General features: G+C 47.4%; 1 protein-coding gene across 3 annotated transcripts in view; it reads right to left on the reverse strand.

The window, feature by feature from the left end:
• Positions 1-19,743, reverse strand: part of VIT (vitrin) — a 36,792-nt gene continuing 17,049 nt past the window's right edge. For 2 of the 3 annotated variants that reach the window (XM_075707834.1, XM_075707833.1), the window contains exons 9-18: positions 18,502-18,540; positions 18,345-18,401; positions 17,628-17,690; positions 12,887-12,934; positions 7,304-7,366; positions 4,418-4,565; positions 4,113-4,216; positions 3,378-3,604; positions 793-1,306; positions 1-179 (exon numbers count right to left, since the gene is read on the reverse strand). In XM_075707834.1, the coding sequence (XP_075563949.1) occupies positions 1-179; positions 793-1,306; positions 3,378-3,604; positions 4,113-4,216; positions 4,418-4,565; positions 7,304-7,366; positions 12,887-12,934; positions 17,628-17,690; positions 18,345-18,401; positions 18,502-18,540 (1,442 nt within the window). The remainder of the gene's footprint in view (positions 180-792; positions 1,307-3,377; positions 3,605-4,112; positions 4,217-4,417; positions 4,566-7,303; positions 7,367-12,886; positions 12,935-17,627; positions 17,691-18,344; positions 18,402-18,501; positions 18,541-19,743) is intronic. The other variant, XM_075707835.1, reaches the window with a different exon arrangement.

A 19,743-nucleotide genomic window follows, 5' to 3' on the forward strand; every position in this document is an offset into this window, starting at 1 on the left:
TCAGTTCCGTGGCTGGGAATTAAATTCTGTGCAAATGTTTTGGATGAGCTGATTAACAAAGCGGTAGAGGTTGTCAAATTCATCCACGAAGAAGGAATGCTCCTTATCGGGGTCCGTTGCGATGGCTTCCAGTTCATCTTGGGCTGCCCAAGCAACTCCAACGGAGTAAGCTATAACTCCTGGAAAGAAACCCAGAGTTTAGAATAAGCATAAAAGTTGTCATTGCTTATATTTAAGACCAATACTGCAAAGGTAGCTGCCAGGCCACAAAAATGTGAGCGGTGAGTTGCAGTGCTCGCTCTCTCTCTGTATAAAAACGGCATTTTCAAATTGGAGGAAAGGCCTAGTTTGTGCTTTGGAAGTACCTTCTGCCAACAGCAAAAAAGTTTAAACAACAGTAAAGCTCTATCTCTGGGCATGAACAACAGGCTCCTGAACAACAGGTTCTTGCTCCAATGCAACTGTCTTACAATGGTGTTGGAAGATGCATGATTATCCTGACCAGAAAGCAAAAGGAAGCTTCGTGTATTACTAAGACAGTAGAAATCCCCTGAGATCTCCTACACATAGGTGCATTTTTTCTAGATTTATGTGAATTTTTTTGGAAGGTCCTCATTCAAGTTTTAAATAGACACTGGTCTTGCTTAGAGCTCGATGAGACCCCAGGGTTAGGTGCTACTCTTCCTTCCTGAAGTTCCATCCAGTGCCTTCAAACTCTAGCAAACTGCATTTCTCTGACCTGGAAAAATGCTGAGGCATGTAGGAAGAGCAGCTACCCATAGAAGAACTTACCGTTTTGGTGGGCTGCCATGGCGGGTACTCTAACATCGTCATAAGACCTGCCATCTGTAATGAGAATCATGATCTTTCTTTTGTTGGGTTTGGATTTACTGAACAGCTGCTCGGAGGCATAGGTGATGGCTGCTCCTGTGCTAGTCCCACCACTCCAGTAACTGATCCTTTTAATAGCGCTCAGCACGTCCTGCTTCGTGCTGTATTTGTCAAAGCTGAACTCGAGCCTTTGCTCGTAGGTATACTGAACAGCTCCGATGCGGGTGTCGGTGTCCGAAATCTCAAACTCTTTGCTGATGTTGGCTACAAACTGGAGGACTGTGTGGAAGTTGCTGGTGCCAACGCTGCTGGAGCCATCAATTACGAAACCGATGTCAGCTGAGTTGAGGCACGTCTTGCTGCAAACCAGCCGATCGGTGTCGCAGACCCGCTTCACCAAGGGCTGGACCACCTTGTGTAGGCTGAACCAGCTGGGCACGTTGATGGAGTAGAAACCGTTTGTCCTGCACACTGCCTGCAAGGCAACACAAGGACGAATGCAATGGAATTTCAGTCCACCTGTTTCAACTGGGGTATGTAACTAAACTGTAAATATAGGCTCCTGGAAACAGCAATGCTGGAGTCTGAAGTGGCCTCTCCTCCAGTCACCATCTGCTTCCCTGGGAAATGACGTCAATGTAACATCACAGATACTTGCGTAACGAGCCAGTTTTTCCTGCCTTTTTTTTTGTTTGTTTTTTTTAAAGCTGTGGGATGGAGCTGATATTATAGTAGTGAAAGAAATGTAATAAGCAAATTTGCCACCTGTCAGGCTTTCTTAGATAAGTTATATTGTTTGCAGAGAGAGCATCCAAATCACAGAGCTGCTGTTAGCATGGCTCTGGTGGGCATTATGGGAGCCTGCGTGTTTGCCAGGTGGCAACTTCAGTTCCCATCGTTCAGGGCAACAAGGAAAGTTTTGCCTGCTGGCAAATCCTACTACCTTGAACTGAAACCTGGGACTGAAGTTGGGTTATCCTTGGCTTATACCCTTCTAAGCAGAAAAAAACCCAAGCGATTTTCATGAAAATGCAAAAAGCCAATAAAGATTCCCCATTGTGCTGGCTCTGCCGAATAGTAAAAAAAAAAAAAAAAAATTAATTTTTATAACTGAATACTTGTAGGGAGCAGATTTGTGGGAAGCTTCTGTAGGGTTAGCAGGAGTCTGGTGAGTGTGGGTAGGAACTAGGGGTGGCACAGAAGGAGTGGGAGAAGTCAAGAGTGGGGGAGTGGGAGCGGTGGGGACAAGCTGGATCAAATTGTCCTTGGTTTTAGTGCCTTTTAAATGCTAATGCCTCAGTTCTCTGGGGAAGAATATTTTGTTAAGCCAGGCTTTATCTCTCAGCTTCCTGTGTGTGTGTCTGTGTTTTAAAAGACCGAGGCACTGTTTTCGTGATGCCTGGTCTTGACTTGCATAAAGCCTAACAGCTCCAAGGGAGTTACAGTTCCCACCAGCCTGGGCCCCTCACCGTGCCCAGCTCTCGTTTGCTCTTACTGTCTTGCTGCTATTTTAGTGTTACGATGCAGCAGTATCAAGTCACCGTTCCCTCTTTACCTTCCTATTCTAAGCCCACTCTACTCCCACTGCTGCTGTGTCCCTGGCAGGTTTGCAGAGACTCACTGTAGCTTTGCTCTTTTAAAAGCATTACATGCAAATGAGACTACAATCCAATTAAACGCTGACCGGAGACAGCACAGCTCTCTGGAGCAGCTCTGAAACTCATGGGAGATTATTTCATGGCAGAGTGACACGGTTCAGATGGGAATCTGTTTTCTGAAAATACCAAATAACTCAAGCCTGCTTCCTGAGCCCAGCCTGGTCCAGCACTTGGTAGATACCTCCTGCCGTAATGGGGTACCAGCTTGCCCTGAAGCACTGTTGAGCAGGCAGCTACCATTAGTGCCAAATACAAACTGTTGAAGGCTTGCGTTGTCTTTTTTTGCTGCACATGGCAGGGATTTACCCTTTTTCTCAGAGCTACCATGAAGTCCAGAAGTCCATAGCAGCAGAAACAAATAACAGAAAAATAACCCCCATCAGATCAACAGTGGAAACAAAATGTTTGTGTTATCCAGTATAGCTGAAGAACTGGGATGTGCCTGTGTTGGGAGTATCCCAACATTTGCCTGTATGGGACCTGTTTGTAAATGCAACACTGACATTAGGTTGACAGGGCTCCTCAGCCTTTGCTGGGTGGGAGATGCACAGCAGGAGGCTTGTGGAAAGCTCAGGCTGCAATTGTGCTTTGTCATGCTACTGTATGTTTGGAAAATCTCTCGTCTCAGTACTACTGCAGGTTTGTGTCCACGTTTAGTCAGTAAAAAGCCATTTGCTCCATGATGCACCTCAAACCAGAACTTTACTGACTTCATCGCCTGACTTCAGCATTGATGCCTGGCTCTTCGTACAGGAGACATCAAGACAATAGAAGCAGGACAAGAAATAACCATAAGTGGTAAGAAGGAAAGGGAAATGCCCTGAATGAAACCGCTTGGAAAATGTAGTCAGAGCCAAGCTCCTGGCCAGAGCCCAGCCCAGTAAGTACCTTGTCCACAAAGTTTGGTTCGATAATGTTCTGCTTCTCACTTTCAGCAGCTGCTTCAATAGTGACAAAGAAAATGTTGATCCCTGATTCTCTGGCCAGCCTGGAGGCCTCCTCCACGGGGTCGGTGGGCCACCCGTCCACTATCACTACAACCACATTGGGTGCTCCACCTCGGTTTCCATTAGCATCCGAAAAGAAGTTTTTGTTAACAAATGAAAGTGCCTTCCCTGGAATAAAAGAGGAGATGAGGATGAGTTACAGGTCTGGAAGCGCTCTGCCTGATGATATCTCATGAAACGGTAGGCAGAGAGCTGATTCCAAGTGTTGGAGCCCTGCCAAGAGCTGGGGAAAGCGGTTTCTGTGGCCGTGGGAGCAGGAGGAGATATTGCTGCTGTCGATGCCAGTGCCTCCTGAGCCCGACTGCACTGAACCCCAACCACATGCTCCCTGTGCCCCAGAGGGGCTGGGGGTGACAAGCTGGCTTAGCAGGGATCCCTGATGCATCGGTGGGACCTGCCCACCAGGAGAAAGGTAAATGCTGTCCACTTGCGGTGGACTCACAGCACCCTGGACCAATGCAGGCAGGTCACAGTGGGAGTGGTACCCCCTCACCAGCCCTGCCCTAGCGCTGTTCGGCCACAGCCTCTGTACCCGGTGAGGAGGTGTGGGCTCGCTACAGCCCAGGCTCTGGAGCCCTCCCCGAGCTGAGGACGTGCAAGCAGCTCCATCACCTACCAACGTTAGAAAGTCCACCTTTCTGTGGGATTTTCTCAATTGCGTTTCTTAGGTCCTTGGAGTTTGCGTAAGTTTTTAAGTTAAATTCTGTGGAAGGGTCATTGCTAAAAGAAGAAATGAGAGCAATTGTCAGTTTTTTGCTTCACATGCAACAACACAAAAGCTGTAGGACCTGTCTGTGCTACCTGGCTCCTGAGCGCAAGCTGGAGTGAGACCTTTAGCACGTGTCAGCCACAGAGCTACAGCTGCTAGAGCATGCAGTCATGCCTCACGGCAATGGGAGTAGCTGCACAAGAAGCTCTTACCCGTACTGAACGATGCCCATCAAGGGACCAGCGCTGCCGATGCCAAGGGCTTGAGCCACCTTACTGAGGAACTGCTTCTGGAGCTGAAAGCGGCGCTTACCGATGCTCCAGCTTCCGTCCATCAAGAAGGACAAATCAACCTTGCAATCTGAGGAGACACACAGAAACACGGAAAATATTTTAAGTCCTTTCTGATAGCTGTGCTTCTTGTGAGGAGCAAAGGCCTAAGAATTCTGCATGCAGTGACTTGTCCTGCTGTGCAGCCTCTACCAAAAAGCCTTTGACAAGGACAAGTCACAGCTGGGGGCTCAAGTCTGTCCTGCTTATTGGTAAGCACAGTCCTTGGCATGATTTTCTCCCATACAACATCCAAGCCCAACTGGGTGGCAAAAGGGTGAGAAGCTGTCCCCAGGGGTCAGTTTGGGAGCACCGTGTTTGGGGGCTAGGGAGGAGAGGTCAGCCACGCAGGAGCAAGCTGGCCCGTGTCCTGTGCCCTCAGAGACGCGGCTTAGGCTCAGTCTGATTTATTCACAGCCCAGAGGTGGTGAGAGTTTGTAAAGCCAGACGTGACCCTTGGGTTTTGCTGTCTGGCCACCTGCAGAGCACAGACCATACAGATTTCCTTGGTTAAGTTTTTGTGGGCTTAATAATTGAGGTAACAGGAACGGTTCTTCACATACTGTGTTAATGCTGCTCAGAAGGGAGGGAAGACCCACTCAGTTCCCTAAACGTGTGATGCCTGGGATGTGCCTCGGGGTAAAGGACATGGTGGCGTCTCTTCAAGGAGCTGCCGACGGCAATCCCGGCAACTCTGCGCTTCTGAATGAGAATCGTTCCGCAGCTTCACTCTGGGCTGGAGCTAACATTGGGGATGATGATTTTGCTTGGTGAGTTCAGACTGAGCAGGGGCTCTTTTCACATGTAGCTGTGGATTTGTACCACTGTGTGCAGCAGCAGCAGCATGCTGTTATATGTTGTCTCTCTGGGCTGAAAGCAATGTTCTAGAAAAGCTACGCCTGCACCCAAACAAACTCTTCCTTCTAATTACACAGACGAACCTTATCTTCGTGCTTCTGTGAATGCTGCCTTCATCACTGCCAGCCTGCTTTTATGTCTCTGTAAGTTAGTGGTGAAACATTCATCAGTTGGACTGCGACCAGGAGCGGGATCAAAATTTGGCTTAACTAGAGCGCTAATTAACATTTTCCCCCTCTGGCATCCAGGTCATCCCCATCTCTTGATTTCCCTCCGCTGATGCCTCCTACCAATCAGACTGTCCAAAATAGTGTGTTTTAATCATTAGGTAGCCCAAAGGCTACAAAGCGCCAATTGTTCTTACTGGCTTATGCAACTGCCTCCCATCTCATTACCTTCAATTTTTTCTCCTGTAGCTGTCTGTTTTTCTAATTTTAATAATGCTGAATTATAGAAGCGTGACTGAGAACTGTGTGCGTTCACAGCAGATCGTGAGGCAAGGCCAGGAACCCACAACAAATAGTACCTCAATTAATGGCTAAGTTTTCCTGAATTTCCTGTCCTTCAAAGGGAGCTACACCATGTGGTCTATATGTGGAAAGTGGGGAGTTTGTTAGCCAGCAGGGGCTGAGCATGCAAAGATTTATATACGCTTATATACACAATTTCTGGGGAGGATTCAGACAGCAGGAGTATTTCGGTGCTGGGACGTTACTGGGACTCTGCAAGAGCACAGGCTAAAGGTGCTCTGTAGGGAGCTGAGCACTTTCTGATTTCAGGGAGGCAAGATCTGAATTGTAGCTTTTATGGTCCTAGAGGTGTCAGCAGGATGCGAGTTTTGATTCTGGTGCGCCTTATCTCAGTTCAACTGCTGGAAATACAGCTGTGCTTGCCTGCATCTCTGCTACACTGAGCTCTGCTTTCCTGCAGCGCAATTGGGTCTGCAGGGCAGATCCTTCCCCTTTTCTTCTTCTTTCCCTCATTTCTGTATCAGTTTTAGGTGTACTTGACATCTTTGATAGGGAAAAAAATACTATGAAGTATTAGGAGGAGTGCCTGGGAATATATAGACATTTGGTTCAGTAGTTGATGTAAAGAGTCCTTGAGACGCCAGTTCTGCAAGAGACGGCATTCAGCTGCTGGAGGATGGGCAAGAGAGGACCCGGGCGCCAGTGGGAGGGTGAAGCCCCCTCTCCAGGGCGGCTTCCCATGAGGAGGCGGCAGACGACCCCATCTGTCCACTCAGAGCTTGCTTTCTCCTTCTACTCTGGGCCCCATCTGAAGATGAGTTAATGGGCAAATCTGCCTTTAATTGTAAAGGGCTGTAGAAGATTTCCTTTTTCAGAGCAGGGAACCCTATATTTCCATCCCCAGACTGAGGGATCCTCGATGCTCCCTCCGCATCCCCTCTCTCCTTGCTGCGGCAGGCGCTGGGTCCCTCTCTCAGGTGGTTTCCTTCCCTCCCACCCACTGCTGTGGGAAGGGTGCCTGTACTCAGCGTAGCCACGGGAGCCTGCCCTGGTCAGCAGGGCTCGCTCATCTAACCCTGGCCGCAACACATCGGTTTGCTGTCTTCCACCACCAAAGTCCCTGAGTGAAGCTCTGCACCCCAGGATCGCGGAGCTGATACTGCCCAGGAAGAGGTAGCGGTGAGCAGCCACCATCTCCCTGCCCAGGTAAGCTAAATCTTGGCTGTTATTTCCTTCCCTGTAGAAGCAAAACCCAATTATGTCTATGAGAGGGGTCAGCGGAGAGCACTCACTGTTCCTCTGCAAGGGAAAAATGCGTTCCTCGAGTTTCTTAGGCTTTCCTGAAAACTTAGCTTTTGCTATTTAATTTGAATGTGTTCTAGCAACATGTAATTAATAAAATGTTACCGCTTAATTATGAAATTAATTCTGAAGTACATACTTGGGTTCCCCTGGGAGATAGAGTCCTGCGGCTTCGGATTCAATTCTTCCTTTGAACTGAAGCCTAGAGAGAGGAAGAAAAGGCTCCATCAGTGTGTGCTCGGTGGCTGCCCTCGCTCTGGAAGGAAGCAGGCAACCAGGTGGCTGCAGGGTCCCCCCCTGGCCTGAGGATTGACATGGAGGGAAATGAGGATGGGGACCACATCTTTGGAGCTACCTTTTTCCACCTATATTGCTTCTAGGATAAAACAAGAGTGGAGGCATTTTTAGAAGTGCCACCAAAATCTTTCCAAGCACCAACTTTGACTCCCCTTTGCGAGTCCGTCCCCTCACTGCAAGGGCTTGAGACCAGCATGCACTAGTAGAGGGTTCCTCAGGTGCAGAGGCTGGTGGCCATGGTGTGGGGTGGTGACCTCCCAGAGCTTTGCCCCTGAGAGAACTGGCGCTGCCACCCCGCTGGCTTGCTGTGCTTCACCCGTGCTTTACAATGAGCTGCTCAACATCTGAAGCAGACGAGGGACAGGTTTAGCATGTTGCTTTTCTGTCTGGAGAGGAAGGTACGGGGAGTAACTCACCCCACCGTGTTACAGCTGGGGAAGCAGTGCAAGCCATAGCTCCTCAGGTGCTCCTGGAGGACTGGGTTATTTTGGAAAGCACAAAAGAAACAGGGTAAATGGTGGCAGAGAGCAACAGTCAAGTCATGGGAAACAGTCTCAAGGGTCACTAGTGGATTTTAGCTGAGGCCCCAACTGAGATACTTGGATGGTAGCAGCCTTGGGAAGGTGAGCTTATGTACTTGTGAGATGCACTGACTCACAGGGCATCATCAGGCTGGCGTCGGAAGGGTTGAAAATGCTAAACTTCACTCATGACTTGAATGTCTGGTGAGAGTCTCCTGCAGTACAGCGTCTCCCTCCCAAGCAAGGGCAGAGAGCTGTTTCTTTTCACTACAGCATGACAAGATTAAGGGGATTTAGCTGGGATAATCCTCAGAAGAGACAGCAATGATCAGACAAGCCTCAAACCGAATGCTTACCAAGGAAGCAGTTGGTCAAAAAAACAGCTGAATGGCTTGTTTTTGTAAACTGCATATTATTTTTTTTTAAGAAAGGAGGAGGAAGACTTCCTTAAATCTTCATCACCAAATAAGTCGAGGAAAGACTACAGACTTCAGAGAGACAGCAAGAAGGTCACTTTAGAAAGTGTGAGATTAATATAGAAAAAAGATGAGAAATTACTAGGTGCACAGAGTTTGTCTCTCCACAGCAGCCAGCCACAAGAGCATCAGTGTATGTAAAGAGAGCAGGCGGCAAAGGGACATCAGTGAAGGTCACCACCTAAATATGATGGAAGGTGTAACAGCTCTGAGCACATGCATGGCCTAAGTTGGTTGCTGGAGATATTAATGACCAAGCCATAATAATGCAGAAAACAGCCAAGAAAATGGGGGGGAAATACCAGCTCCCTCCATCACCACTCCTATTTCCATTCCAGTTAGGTCTAATGATCCACCCCTCTTGAGGGGCAAATACAACTACTTTGAGTCCTTCCACCTGCATGCTGAAAGCTGCTCATAGTTTTGGGGCAGGGGCCAAGTCTGTGTTAAGTCTGAGTATGTAGTGCCTAATGTAAAGCTGACCTGGTGCTGATCCCCTGCTGGGAGGCTATAGCATACTGCAGCATCCTTACAGGACAGAAAGGTTCCTTTGGCTTCTTGTTCTTAAATTCAGCTGCCAGTGAAGAAAGTTTCTACTGCAGGACTAAACAGACCTGCTAACAGCAGTATTGTGTGATTTTCCTCTGCTTTGCTCGTCCCCAGGCACCTGCTGTTGCCTGTTGCTAGAGACAGGGCGCTAAGCCTGCTGGAGCCCTGGGCTCGGCCTTGTACTGGAGCCCATGCATGAAATAGGTAAAGGGCACAGAGGTTAGCCCTACTTTGTTTATGGCAGGAGCTAGTGATTTCTTTGTGTGTTTTGTTTGAGAATTTCTCTGGCTATGACTGTCTGGGTTAGGACAGCCCCAGAGCTGGTGTCGCTTTTTGTCACTGCACAGGTGGTGCCCTGCGGTGCCCGCAGCCCCCGCACGCAGCCTCCCTGTGCTCCTACCCAAGCTTTGGAGCAGATGCTTTCTGGACAGGGCGTAGGGGCTCTCCACCCATCCCCACACTGAGTCTTGTGCCATAAATGCCTCACCCCCACGGTTAGCGGAGCCAGCCCTCTTCTGCCAGAGCAGGCTGGCCTCATTCGAAGGCAGGATGGCGAGCCAGGCTCCAGCTGGCTTCATCCCTCCCGGCTGGAGCTGTTGTCCAGCACGTTGCTGGATTGTGCCTCTTGTCTTGCCCCTCCTCTGCACACCTGGGATGAGCTCCCAGGCAAGGAACAGGGGTGAGGGCTCCTGGTGGTGTGCACTTGCCCACAGGAGGCCTGTTTGGATGGGGAAAACATTGGCAGGAGGAGGCAAAGTGGTGGTGCTGGGGCAGCACTGCCTGAGGCTGGGCACCGGCTCCTGCCTGAGGAAAAGTGACGGTTTTGGAAAAAACAAAACAGCTCTGTCCACTGACATCTGCTGCAGCAAACGTTTCTGACCTGTCTCAGGCCTGAAAGTCTTGCTGCCAGGAACCCAATCTGCCTTTGACCTGAGGAAGGGCACAAGGCAAATCCTGTACAGGTGCAGTTGCTGCTCCTGAAAGATAAACCCTCTGCAACGTGAGGCACGTTGCAGCGGGGCATGGGTCACTGAGGAGTATTTTAACTGAAAATACTTGATGGGAGCAAACCCACCAGCTGCAGGCACAGAGAGGCATGAGTGTGACCTGGGGAGGCACCAGCGGCACGAGGTGCAAGCAGCAGTGGTGCAAGGAGGGGAAACAGGACAGGATTAGAGGAGGAGAGTGAATTTTGGTCTTAGGCTGGTGTGTGTTCGTGGCTGCTCCTTGGATAAATGTGAAGGATTTGCAGCCAGGCAAAGTAAAGCAAAGGAGCAAGAGCTGCAGAAGAGCGCTTTGAAAGAAATGTCCCCAGGGCCAAGTGTTTCTTGTAGGCTGAGGCTGGGCTGTGCACTCGCATCTGGCAACCGAGCCGCTCCACCAGCAGCCACAGCTTCCCAAACCCGGGAGAGGAAAAGCTCGCCAGTATGATTTGGCAATGCCCCCCCTCTTTGCCCTTGCTTTGCCTGTGTGTAAATGCCTGCAGGCACAGTCCCACGGACACTTTCAGGTGGTGCAAATCAGCCCCACCACCCAAAGGCAGAGCCCTCCTCTTGCCAGGCACCCTCCTGCCTGCTCCTGCCCACTCCTGCCCTGCTACCAGCCCCCTTGCCTGCCCGGTGTCTGTGGGGTGCAACAAGGGGGAAAGAGCAGAGTTAAACTGGGAAGAAAGTAAAAGGTTAATGATGGGCTGGTGCAGCTCACCCTCTGGCCATGCAGGGGCCTGGGCAGAGGGTGGCTGGGAGGCACGATGGCTCTTTTTGCTGGCAGCCCTGGCTTATGGTGGGTTTATCTGGCGCAGAAGTTACGGGCGACGAGAGAGACAGACAGACAGACACAAAGGAAGCAATGACTTGGACCCGTACGTAGCCTCTCTTTGTCAACCACATGGATGAGAATGATTGTGGTTTTTTTTCTTTAAAGCCCAAAATAGTCAGCAGCTTGCCCTCCGGACTGTGTATGTTCCAGTAGAGGCTTTAATTTCATGGGCACATAACAGTTCCTCAGTAATAGACCAAAGCCGCATTTCATCCTGCAGCCTGCACACCACATACTTCACATGTGCCAGCTTGGTATCCCATATGTGCAGTTCCCCCCGCTTGCCTTATTTACAGAACAGAAAGTAGGTGGATTTAACACCATAGTGAAATTAGATATTAACATGTGCCATTTGTTTTAGCAATTAAATTGTATAGGGAAGCTAATTCACAGTTATCTGCCTCATGCATTAATCTGCATCCAATAAAATCCATATTCCTTACCCAGGCAGATAACTGCCATTAGCTTTGTTGGTATGGAAAACCCAAGTGTAGGCAATGCAGCACTTCTCATTTTTATTTGCCAGTGCAATTACCAGTTCTTGAAGGTTGTGGGTCAGCTGACTGATTTGTGCTTAGTGTAATAATAAGGTCACCCACCAAATACTCTTCCCCAACTAACTGAGGAGGTGGTCAGTCTCTATGGGCCTCCCTGTTCTGCCAGTCCAATTTAATGTTGTTATTGCCATGGGAATTTCAACTCACTGCATGGGCAGTCTACTCCATGCTAATTAAAGTTCCCTTCACTGATTGTCACAGCTGTCCATGCTGATTAAACTTCCCATTCATTTAAGTAAGACAGCAGTGACTACATCCACACTAGAAACCATTCCTTTGAAGTGACAATCTGAATACATCAGACTTTATCACACTAGTGTATGCAGGCACTTCAGTTGCTGAGAAACTATTAATACAACATCCCTTGCCCCATGTACAACTTCTCATTGCATTTAATGGAATCTGTCATTTTCTGTCTCAAAATACCCCTCTGCACCCCTGGCCCTGGTGCTGTAGCTTTTTCTGAACAAGCACACCGATGGCTTAAGCTACAGCAGATAGAAATGCTTCCTCTCTCTGGTTCAGACTGCTGCTGCTGGAGAAGGGAGATCTGTTCATGTCTGGGATGATGCAAATTTTGACGGTGGCTGCTGACGCTGGATTTGCAAGCTAATGCATATGGGCCATGCTGCTTGTCAGAGCCAGCGCAAGGATTAGTCATGCCTCAGCTTTGAAGTAAGCAGAGTGTTCAAGGGAATGGTCTTTACAAGGGCCACCAGCACAGCACTCTCCAGCAACAAAACTAGTGATGGATAAGACATCTTATGTTGGATGGTCCAGCCCCTCGTAAGAGAGAGAGTACCCTGTAATGAATTGGCCTGTAGTTTGTGTAGTCTGCTTTAAATATTCCCAAGGAAAGGGATCCCTTAAATATTGAACATGTAGAATCTGCAGTTGGTAACTGCTCCTGATTAAGGGTTGTGCAAGTCTTGGTCTTGTTGCTATGAATGTAGGGGTTTTTTTTCCCCTCACTCACCAGTAATTATAAAAATGCTGTCATCTCCATATTGCCATTTTTTAAGGCTAAAATGTCAGAAAATTTCAATGATGCTCATTATTCTTTACGCTCAGCTTAAACCCTCCTTTTCTTATCTGAATGTCTTTCCTAAGTACATTGACATCAGAATAATCTGTCGTCATCTTCACTGATTGCAACTCTAGACTGCTACCCCAACTGTGGCATTCCCAAAATATCTTCTTATTTACAAATGGATTTCAGCAGCTAGAACCCCTTTCCTGCAGTGTAGCTGCCAACTCTTTCCAGAGCTCATCTGTTCTGCTCCTGCTTTAGGCAGGAATTTGAGACTGATGCAAGCACAGAATAATTTTAACTACTAAAATGTAAACTACATACCTCATTTATAATTTTAAATACTGTAATTACTCCTTAAAATCAGATTGTTATCTGCAGTGTCATGGGCCTGATGAATAGAGTTAGCTTTCCCCATGTGTGATGGAAACCAATTATTCCCAGACTAGTTACTGGATTCTTTAAAATATTTACCTGTGTCAAAAAGGCTCAATCCAGGTTTCCATGAGTCTGTTTCCATTGCTTTCACACATGAAAGAGAAGAAAAATTATTACTGAAAATAATGGAATTACTAGATATTACAAAGCGCTGGCTCAGTTTAGAAAGGTCAATTCATATGGTGAATTATCATTAACATCTAAGACCTAAGGAAATCAGTAAACCTGGAAACCTTTATGCACACATTTCAAGCCATATTTAGGAGCCTTGTATCACTGCCTCCAGAGCATTAATCTTTTTTATGATTTCAAATATGCCTCTTTAGATCTGTTATCCCTCTAAATTGCATTGATACTGGGGCAAGTATACTGACTTCGGTATACTTTTGCTTGGCTTAGATTGTTTTCCACTGACAATCTGCAAGTACATCTCATCTATGGATTTTTCTATCCCCTCAACCCTTCCAAACACAAAGAAGTGGTCTACATTTTGCTTGCAGCCTATCAGGTGTGGAAAACTTAATCAAAATTGCTACTTTCTAAATAAACCCTGAAGTGTCTTTGTTTTTGGAGCCTGCTGAAGAGCTTTCCCAAAAAGTGATGTTTCGCTCTGGGTTACAGCCAGATGAAAGCCCTTGCAGCCAACTACAACAAGAAGAGTACCAAGGAGCACTGGTAAGATCCTTGGTCCCTGACAGTCTATCTCCTGGTTTTTTTCAGAGCAGTTTACAAAGACATAGATCTCAGGCCCATTGAATCCATACTGTCTCCCATGCCTGAGTTCCCCTACCCAGGCTTGCAGCTGGTGTGCTCTTGACTAGAGCCAGTGGGTGAACCACAATGCAGGTTTGGAAAAAGTTGTGGGCTTGCCAGTGTCCTCTGGCCTAGTGAGAGCACTGACCTTGCCCTTAGGTTGCCAGCCCAGCAAGGAGCTATCAGCTTCTCTTTGGGAGGGAGATTTGTTGCATGAGACAGATTGCTGAATGCGTGGTCTCCCGTAGGGTAGGAGGAACCCCATCATGTTTCATTGCTAAGGTGATCTTTCCAGACCCCCTTCCCTCCTTATGCTGAGCATTTTTTAGACACCCTATGAAGAATCTAAAAACTGAGGAAAGCGAAGGGCTGAGAAGTCGGTCATGATACACACAGAAGTTTTGCTGTGATTTTGCTTAGGAGGAGAAGTAGGGTGAAGGAAGGGCAGGCCTGGGTAATGGGAGAGTAAGCAGGAGGAAAAACAGGATGAATATTCCTAGTTTATCATCCACCTGGGGAGGGTCATTTGCCAGAATTTTGTACATCCCTCAGCAGAGTAATGAAGAAACAGCAGCAACTGGAGCTAGGGGTGCTGGCTGCAGAGGAGGACCCTACCCATAGTGAAGAGCTGGTGCTCGTTTGTTATCAGTGGCCAATGTGTCTCCTGAACACTGTCACTGAGAACAAGAAGAGACTTCAGTGAAACAAGCTTTTGATAAGATAATCTCAAAAGGTGTGCTTCACTCTCCCTCGGCAGAGAAGTGTCCAGCAACTGCAGAAAGAAAAGATTCATATGAAACTACTTTTCAGCCTGACCAGCTGAAAAAAAAAGCCAAGGAGCAAATCATGAAGACAACCCTGCACTTCAGTCTTCTGTACAAATATGTTGATTGGTGAGTTGCGGGGGGGAAAGGTGCTTAAAGCAGTAGGAACTGCTCTGCACATGAAACCAGCCAAGGAGCTGTGCAAAGATCTGCCAGCTCTTCTTCGTAAGCAGGGATGTGAGCTGAAGGACACGAGCAACGGAATGTGCCTGTCCCACTTATCACAGGTCTGCGTCTGCTGCCCGCTCATTGCCAGGGACTATCCTCAGTGACTGCAGCACAGGCTCCTCTAACTTCTCTGACTGTTTAAGCTCAAAAAAGGCAGATGTTTTTTTGGTAACTCCAGGAAAAGACTGCTTTTTGTCAGTAGGAGCAATGCTGAAGTTTTTCTAGATTCACTCTTCTCAAGAACTAATTCAACTCAGATAACAACAGGTGTGCTAGTCTGTCCAAACCCCTATGGGTGAGAGCTGTCTATTGCCTCTTTGAGCAGTCTTCTCAGGGCTCACACCCTTTTGAAACTTTCTGTGGTGAAAAAGCCCCTGTTTTTTCCTAACAATGAAGAAAAGCACTAGGTAAGTCCCAAGGATTTTGGGTAGCTGGCTGCAAATATGCAGAATATACAGCTTTCTGAGTGACCTGTAGATCCAGGCAAAAGCTCTATTTCTTGCATGTAGTCCTAGACACATAACAAAGAAACCTCTCAGTGAAATGCATATCTGAAAGGCATATGTTCATTCTTTTAAGTAGCTATGGCTTTTTTCTTTTTTTTTTTTTTTTTTTTTTACTTGATGGTGCCCATAAAAATCAAGCGTTGATTTTTAAAATGCTCCAAGTCTGGCCTTTAAAAACAAAAGAAGACACCACCATCACAACTCTTCAGTATAATTGTCTTGAAAAAAATTCTGGGCTAAGTGAGTGTGGGGTTTCAAGAGAGTTGATGTGCATTGTCAAAAGCTTGGAAGAGTTGGGACCTTCTGAAGAATGTGCAGCGAGAAGCTGTGCAAGCAACTGGTGTGTTGGGGTGAGTGTTTTCCCAGCACACCCTTTTGCTAACCTGAGCCGATGAGAGGAAGTTCCTCGACAGCCCGGCCAAACCCGCAGAACTGATCGCTGTTGTTTGCAGAGCAGCATGCGCGCGCTTGGTAGGATCAAGAAAAACAACTCTCCTTTCCAAGAAAGCAAGAAGTTGTTCAGGAATTTCCCTTTGATCGTTAGAAAAATTGGCTGCTTGGAAGCAACACATCCGAGCTGCCAAAACCTGGGCTGAAAAAAAGATCAGAACTCATTGGGAATATAGCAAGTATGTGTTTGTGGGTTTTTCCCTTCTTGTTCTGTGATGGAGAAAACCGAATCATTCATGATGGAAAATTTGTGCTTTATAATCACCTTCGGGGGGACCTTAAGGTGCCTTAAGCAATTAGGAGGGGTCAAACTCTGACTTTGCTTTAAACAAGACTCTGTTCCCCTGCCTCTCTGGCAAAGACTTGACTAGCCTGAAGATTAGCCAGCACATCCTTTGGTCCAGATGTTAATGCTCTTCCCATTTCAGTCCTACCAGGAAGGCAGGTCTGTCACCACAGGCTATCCCTGCCCTATATGTGGTGTCAGGTAATTAGTGCATTGCTATGACTGGCATGTTTACAGGCAATATATTTGCTCTGCTGTTCCACACAGGCAAATATTGCCCCCTTGCTCCGCCTCTAAAGGTGGGCACCGGATTTTGACAAGGGCAAAGGGAGTCAGAGGAGCACAAAAACCTTGAGATTAGAAAAAAAAAGAAATGGCTGTGACATCGGTATGGCCAAAAGGATATGAGAAGGACAAACACAGGTGGAAACCAGAGGGAAGAGAAGGAGACTGAAACAAGGAGGAGGGGTATAAAAGTGAGGGAACAGAATAAATCTTAGGAGGAGGAGGAGTGTACCCGTCTTAAATATGCTGCAACTACATCAACTACAAATTGTCATTTTGCTGGGGAGATTGCTGGGTAAACTTACTTGGCCCATATTATCCAGAAAGTCCTACTGCATAAATAACATCCTCTAACCTCAACATCAATGCCCACTTTGCTGTCTCCTGTTGCAATACTCCTCATGTGCTTCCCAGCTCTCACGAAAGCCCTCAGGACGCCGGGGGCACCCTCAGGCTCTGCAGCCTCTCCTTCCCCAGGGGGTTTGGCTGCCGGTGCTCAAGGTCAGCTCCACCGCGGCGCAGCTCTGTTGCCCTGGCCCAGGTTTGGGTGCAGTGGTGAGCGAGGGCTATGTGTGAGAAAGGGCTGTGGGAAGCATTCCTGGGGCCCTCCACCCGTGCTGCTCGGGGACAGCATGTAAGCGCGTGCCCTTGCCTTTGCTCCTTGCGTCTGTGCCTAGTCTTGTACCTTGCTATCCTGATCCTGACCTTGCCTTGCTGGGCTGGTGTCCTGCCTCAGTTGGTCAGACCAGCCTCATTGCTAGGGACTTGCCAGGCAGCCTGGGCTGTTGGCTAGCCCCAGCTACAACCACTGGACCCACTCTGCTCTTCTTGTTGGGGCTCTGTGGGTCTGCAGCCCTTGTCAGCGAGGGGCAGCCCTGCCTGCCTTGCTGCCACCCTGGCTCCCATCCCTCACCCTGCTCCAGCAGCTCCCGGGGAAAATCCATCTCTGAGAAACTTTGCTGTCCCGTCAAGGGAGAGTTAGTGTTTGTATGTGCACCAAGCGCTCTGGAGCTCCGGGAAGTTGTCAGTGGCCTTGCAGAGTGCCCACTGATGAGGCTGCTTGCTGGTGAAGAGTGGTGAATTGCACAGCCAGGGAGGAAAGAAAGCACAGGTGATGTTTCTACACTCAGTATTAAAGGCAACCTTTATGGTCGCAATCAGCCTGGAGGCTCCTGGGAACAGCAGCAAGGGAAGATTTAGCTCCACAGACCTGATAGCCTGCACAGAGCTGGTTTTTTGTTCCTCGTTTTGACTAACAAATAAGGAAAATTGCAAACACTGGTAGATGTTGATTCCCACGGCCTGAAACAACAGCTCGCCAGTCACCAAGCTGTCCTTTGCCTTTCACATTCAGGAAGCTGCTAGTTGGCATTCAGTGCGTGAGGCTTGCCCTGGTCCTTCTCCAGGACACACAAAAATGATCTGTGGTACTGCCTGAGGGCTAATTTGGGGTTACTAAAACTATGAAAGAGAGCAGAAAATCTGCTGCTAGCAATCTTGCTCACCTAGGTGGGCTGGAGAGCTGGCTGCCCTCCAGAAGGCAGCAACAGGCTCTTGGCGCGGAATACCTGCATGATCCGACAAAGAGGCGAGAGGTTAGATGCCAGTGGGCGAGGAGAGAGAAACATGATCTTAAGGGATGCGGTGGCCCCAAACTGTCTTTCTGCACATGTTTTCAAACCAAATGGAAAAGGAAGATGGAAACTATGGATTTTTTTTTTAAAAAAAAAGGGATTTACAAGCTGAAAGAGGTTGGCAGAAGCAGAAGAAAAGAGTTTAAATGTTAGTAGGTGCTGTGCAGTGTAGCTATACACCTGTGCACTGGAACAAGTGGTAGTGGGTCCTGAGATGCTGATCGCGCTCAGGGCCTGGAAACTGAAAGCAAGCATCTCCTCTCAGGGTCGGGCCTTCATCCCCCAAATACACGCAGACACAAAGTTCCCTTCTCATTTTGCAACAGCAAATGTTGTAAAAGACCTTTATAAATGATTTTAGGATACTATTTTGACAACAATTCTAATTTTAATTATTCCCGTTTCTTTTTCTTTTCCCTAAAAGTTACACTATTGTCACGCAATAACCACTGTGATATTGGCTCTCACTGCACCCTGCTATGAACATGGTTAGGAGTGAAAAACAGTGCATTACTGCATGACTCAGCAGATGTGAGTGGTGGAACTAGCTACAGGGAGAAATTAGAGAAGGGATTGTAATGCCTTTACCTGTACCGGGTTGTAAAATATTCCTGTTACTTGCAGAGGTGGAAGTGCCCCTGAATGCTTTGAAAATATTATATTGGTTAGTACATGTAACTTAAACACAAGGTTTTCTAGTATTCTAGCAACACAAATTACTAGTTGTTATTAATTTAAGACATACCTGTATTCTGTCCTCTTCCTTGTGCAGCCTGAACCTGTCCTAAGTAGACATCAAAATGGAAAAGTGTGATTTATACCATGTTTGGTTCAGGACTACTGCTACCTGGGTTTTTCACTGAGTCTCATTTTATAGCTGTCAGAGTTAATGGTTCATATATAGAGAGTTTTCATTAATATACTTTCTCAGATGTTAACTCCATGTATTTTGAGCCAGCTTAAAAAAAAGGATTACCTTGCTCTGTCTGTCATGCCTAGTTAGCATTCCCTTCAGTTATGAATATTACTTGTACAGGTCTCTGGTCTGCTTTTAAAAGGTTTGTAGTTACTGCTATGACTTTGCTTTCCCTTATAACTTTCCTTCTTTCACTCACACTGGTTATCTATGTTTATTTCTATTTCAGTACCATCCGTTGTTTCTGCAAGGAAGGTTAAAAAAAGCCCCAAGCCCAAAATAACCCCCCAGACCAGATGCTACCCTTTCTGCAGAGAGTGAGTGGACACAAGCAAGCAGGCAGACTGTAAATAATGAGACAATGACGAAAATAATGTGGGAGAATTCATGTGTCTGAAATGTCTTCACCACCATCTACACAAAAGGCTTTTTTTTTAAGGTGATTGGGCTATTAAATTCCCATTGTTCAAAAATACTAAAAGCTCAAAGCATTTGCAGATGGAAACCACGTCTTTAATCATGCCTTTCATTTCATTAATTATTCTTAAGAAGCCTGTTAACAAACGTATCCTTTAACAAGCCTTTATTCATTAGTTTTCCCAGAAAGATTAATTCCAAAGCCTCTCAAAATCAGTGGGAATGTTCTAGCTGACTCCTGTGAACACTGGACAGGGGCGCCTGAGATATTTTCATCAATAAGATATCATAAACAAGACAATTTTGAATGGTTGTCTCAGAAAACAGGAATTGCTGCTCTTTGGGAACTTGATATGGCAAAATTAGGTGCCAGAAAATAGCTTGCATTTGACCCAAACTAGAACCTGCATAGGCCACTGGGAGCCCTTTGATGGGATTCCTAGGAGCTGTCCTGAGAGACCTTGTAAACTCCAGAAGCCAAAGAGATCCTGTTTAAGGAAATAACAGGCTCATCTGCCAAAACTGGCAAGGCTTTTAAACTCTGTAAGCTTGTAGCTCTGGCTCCAGATGGACCATAGCTAGCCCAGGCTGGGTTTTCAGGCTGTGGAGGGAAAAGTCTGTGCAGCAGTGTTGTGTGGGGTTGTGCAGGGCACA

Source organism: Pelecanus crispus, chromosome 3, assembly GCF_030463565.1.
Source record: "Pelecanus crispus isolate bPelCri1 chromosome 3, bPelCri1.pri, whole genome shotgun sequence".
NCBI classification, from domain to species: Eukaryota; Metazoa; Chordata; class Aves; order Pelecaniformes; family Pelecanidae; genus Pelecanus; species Pelecanus crispus.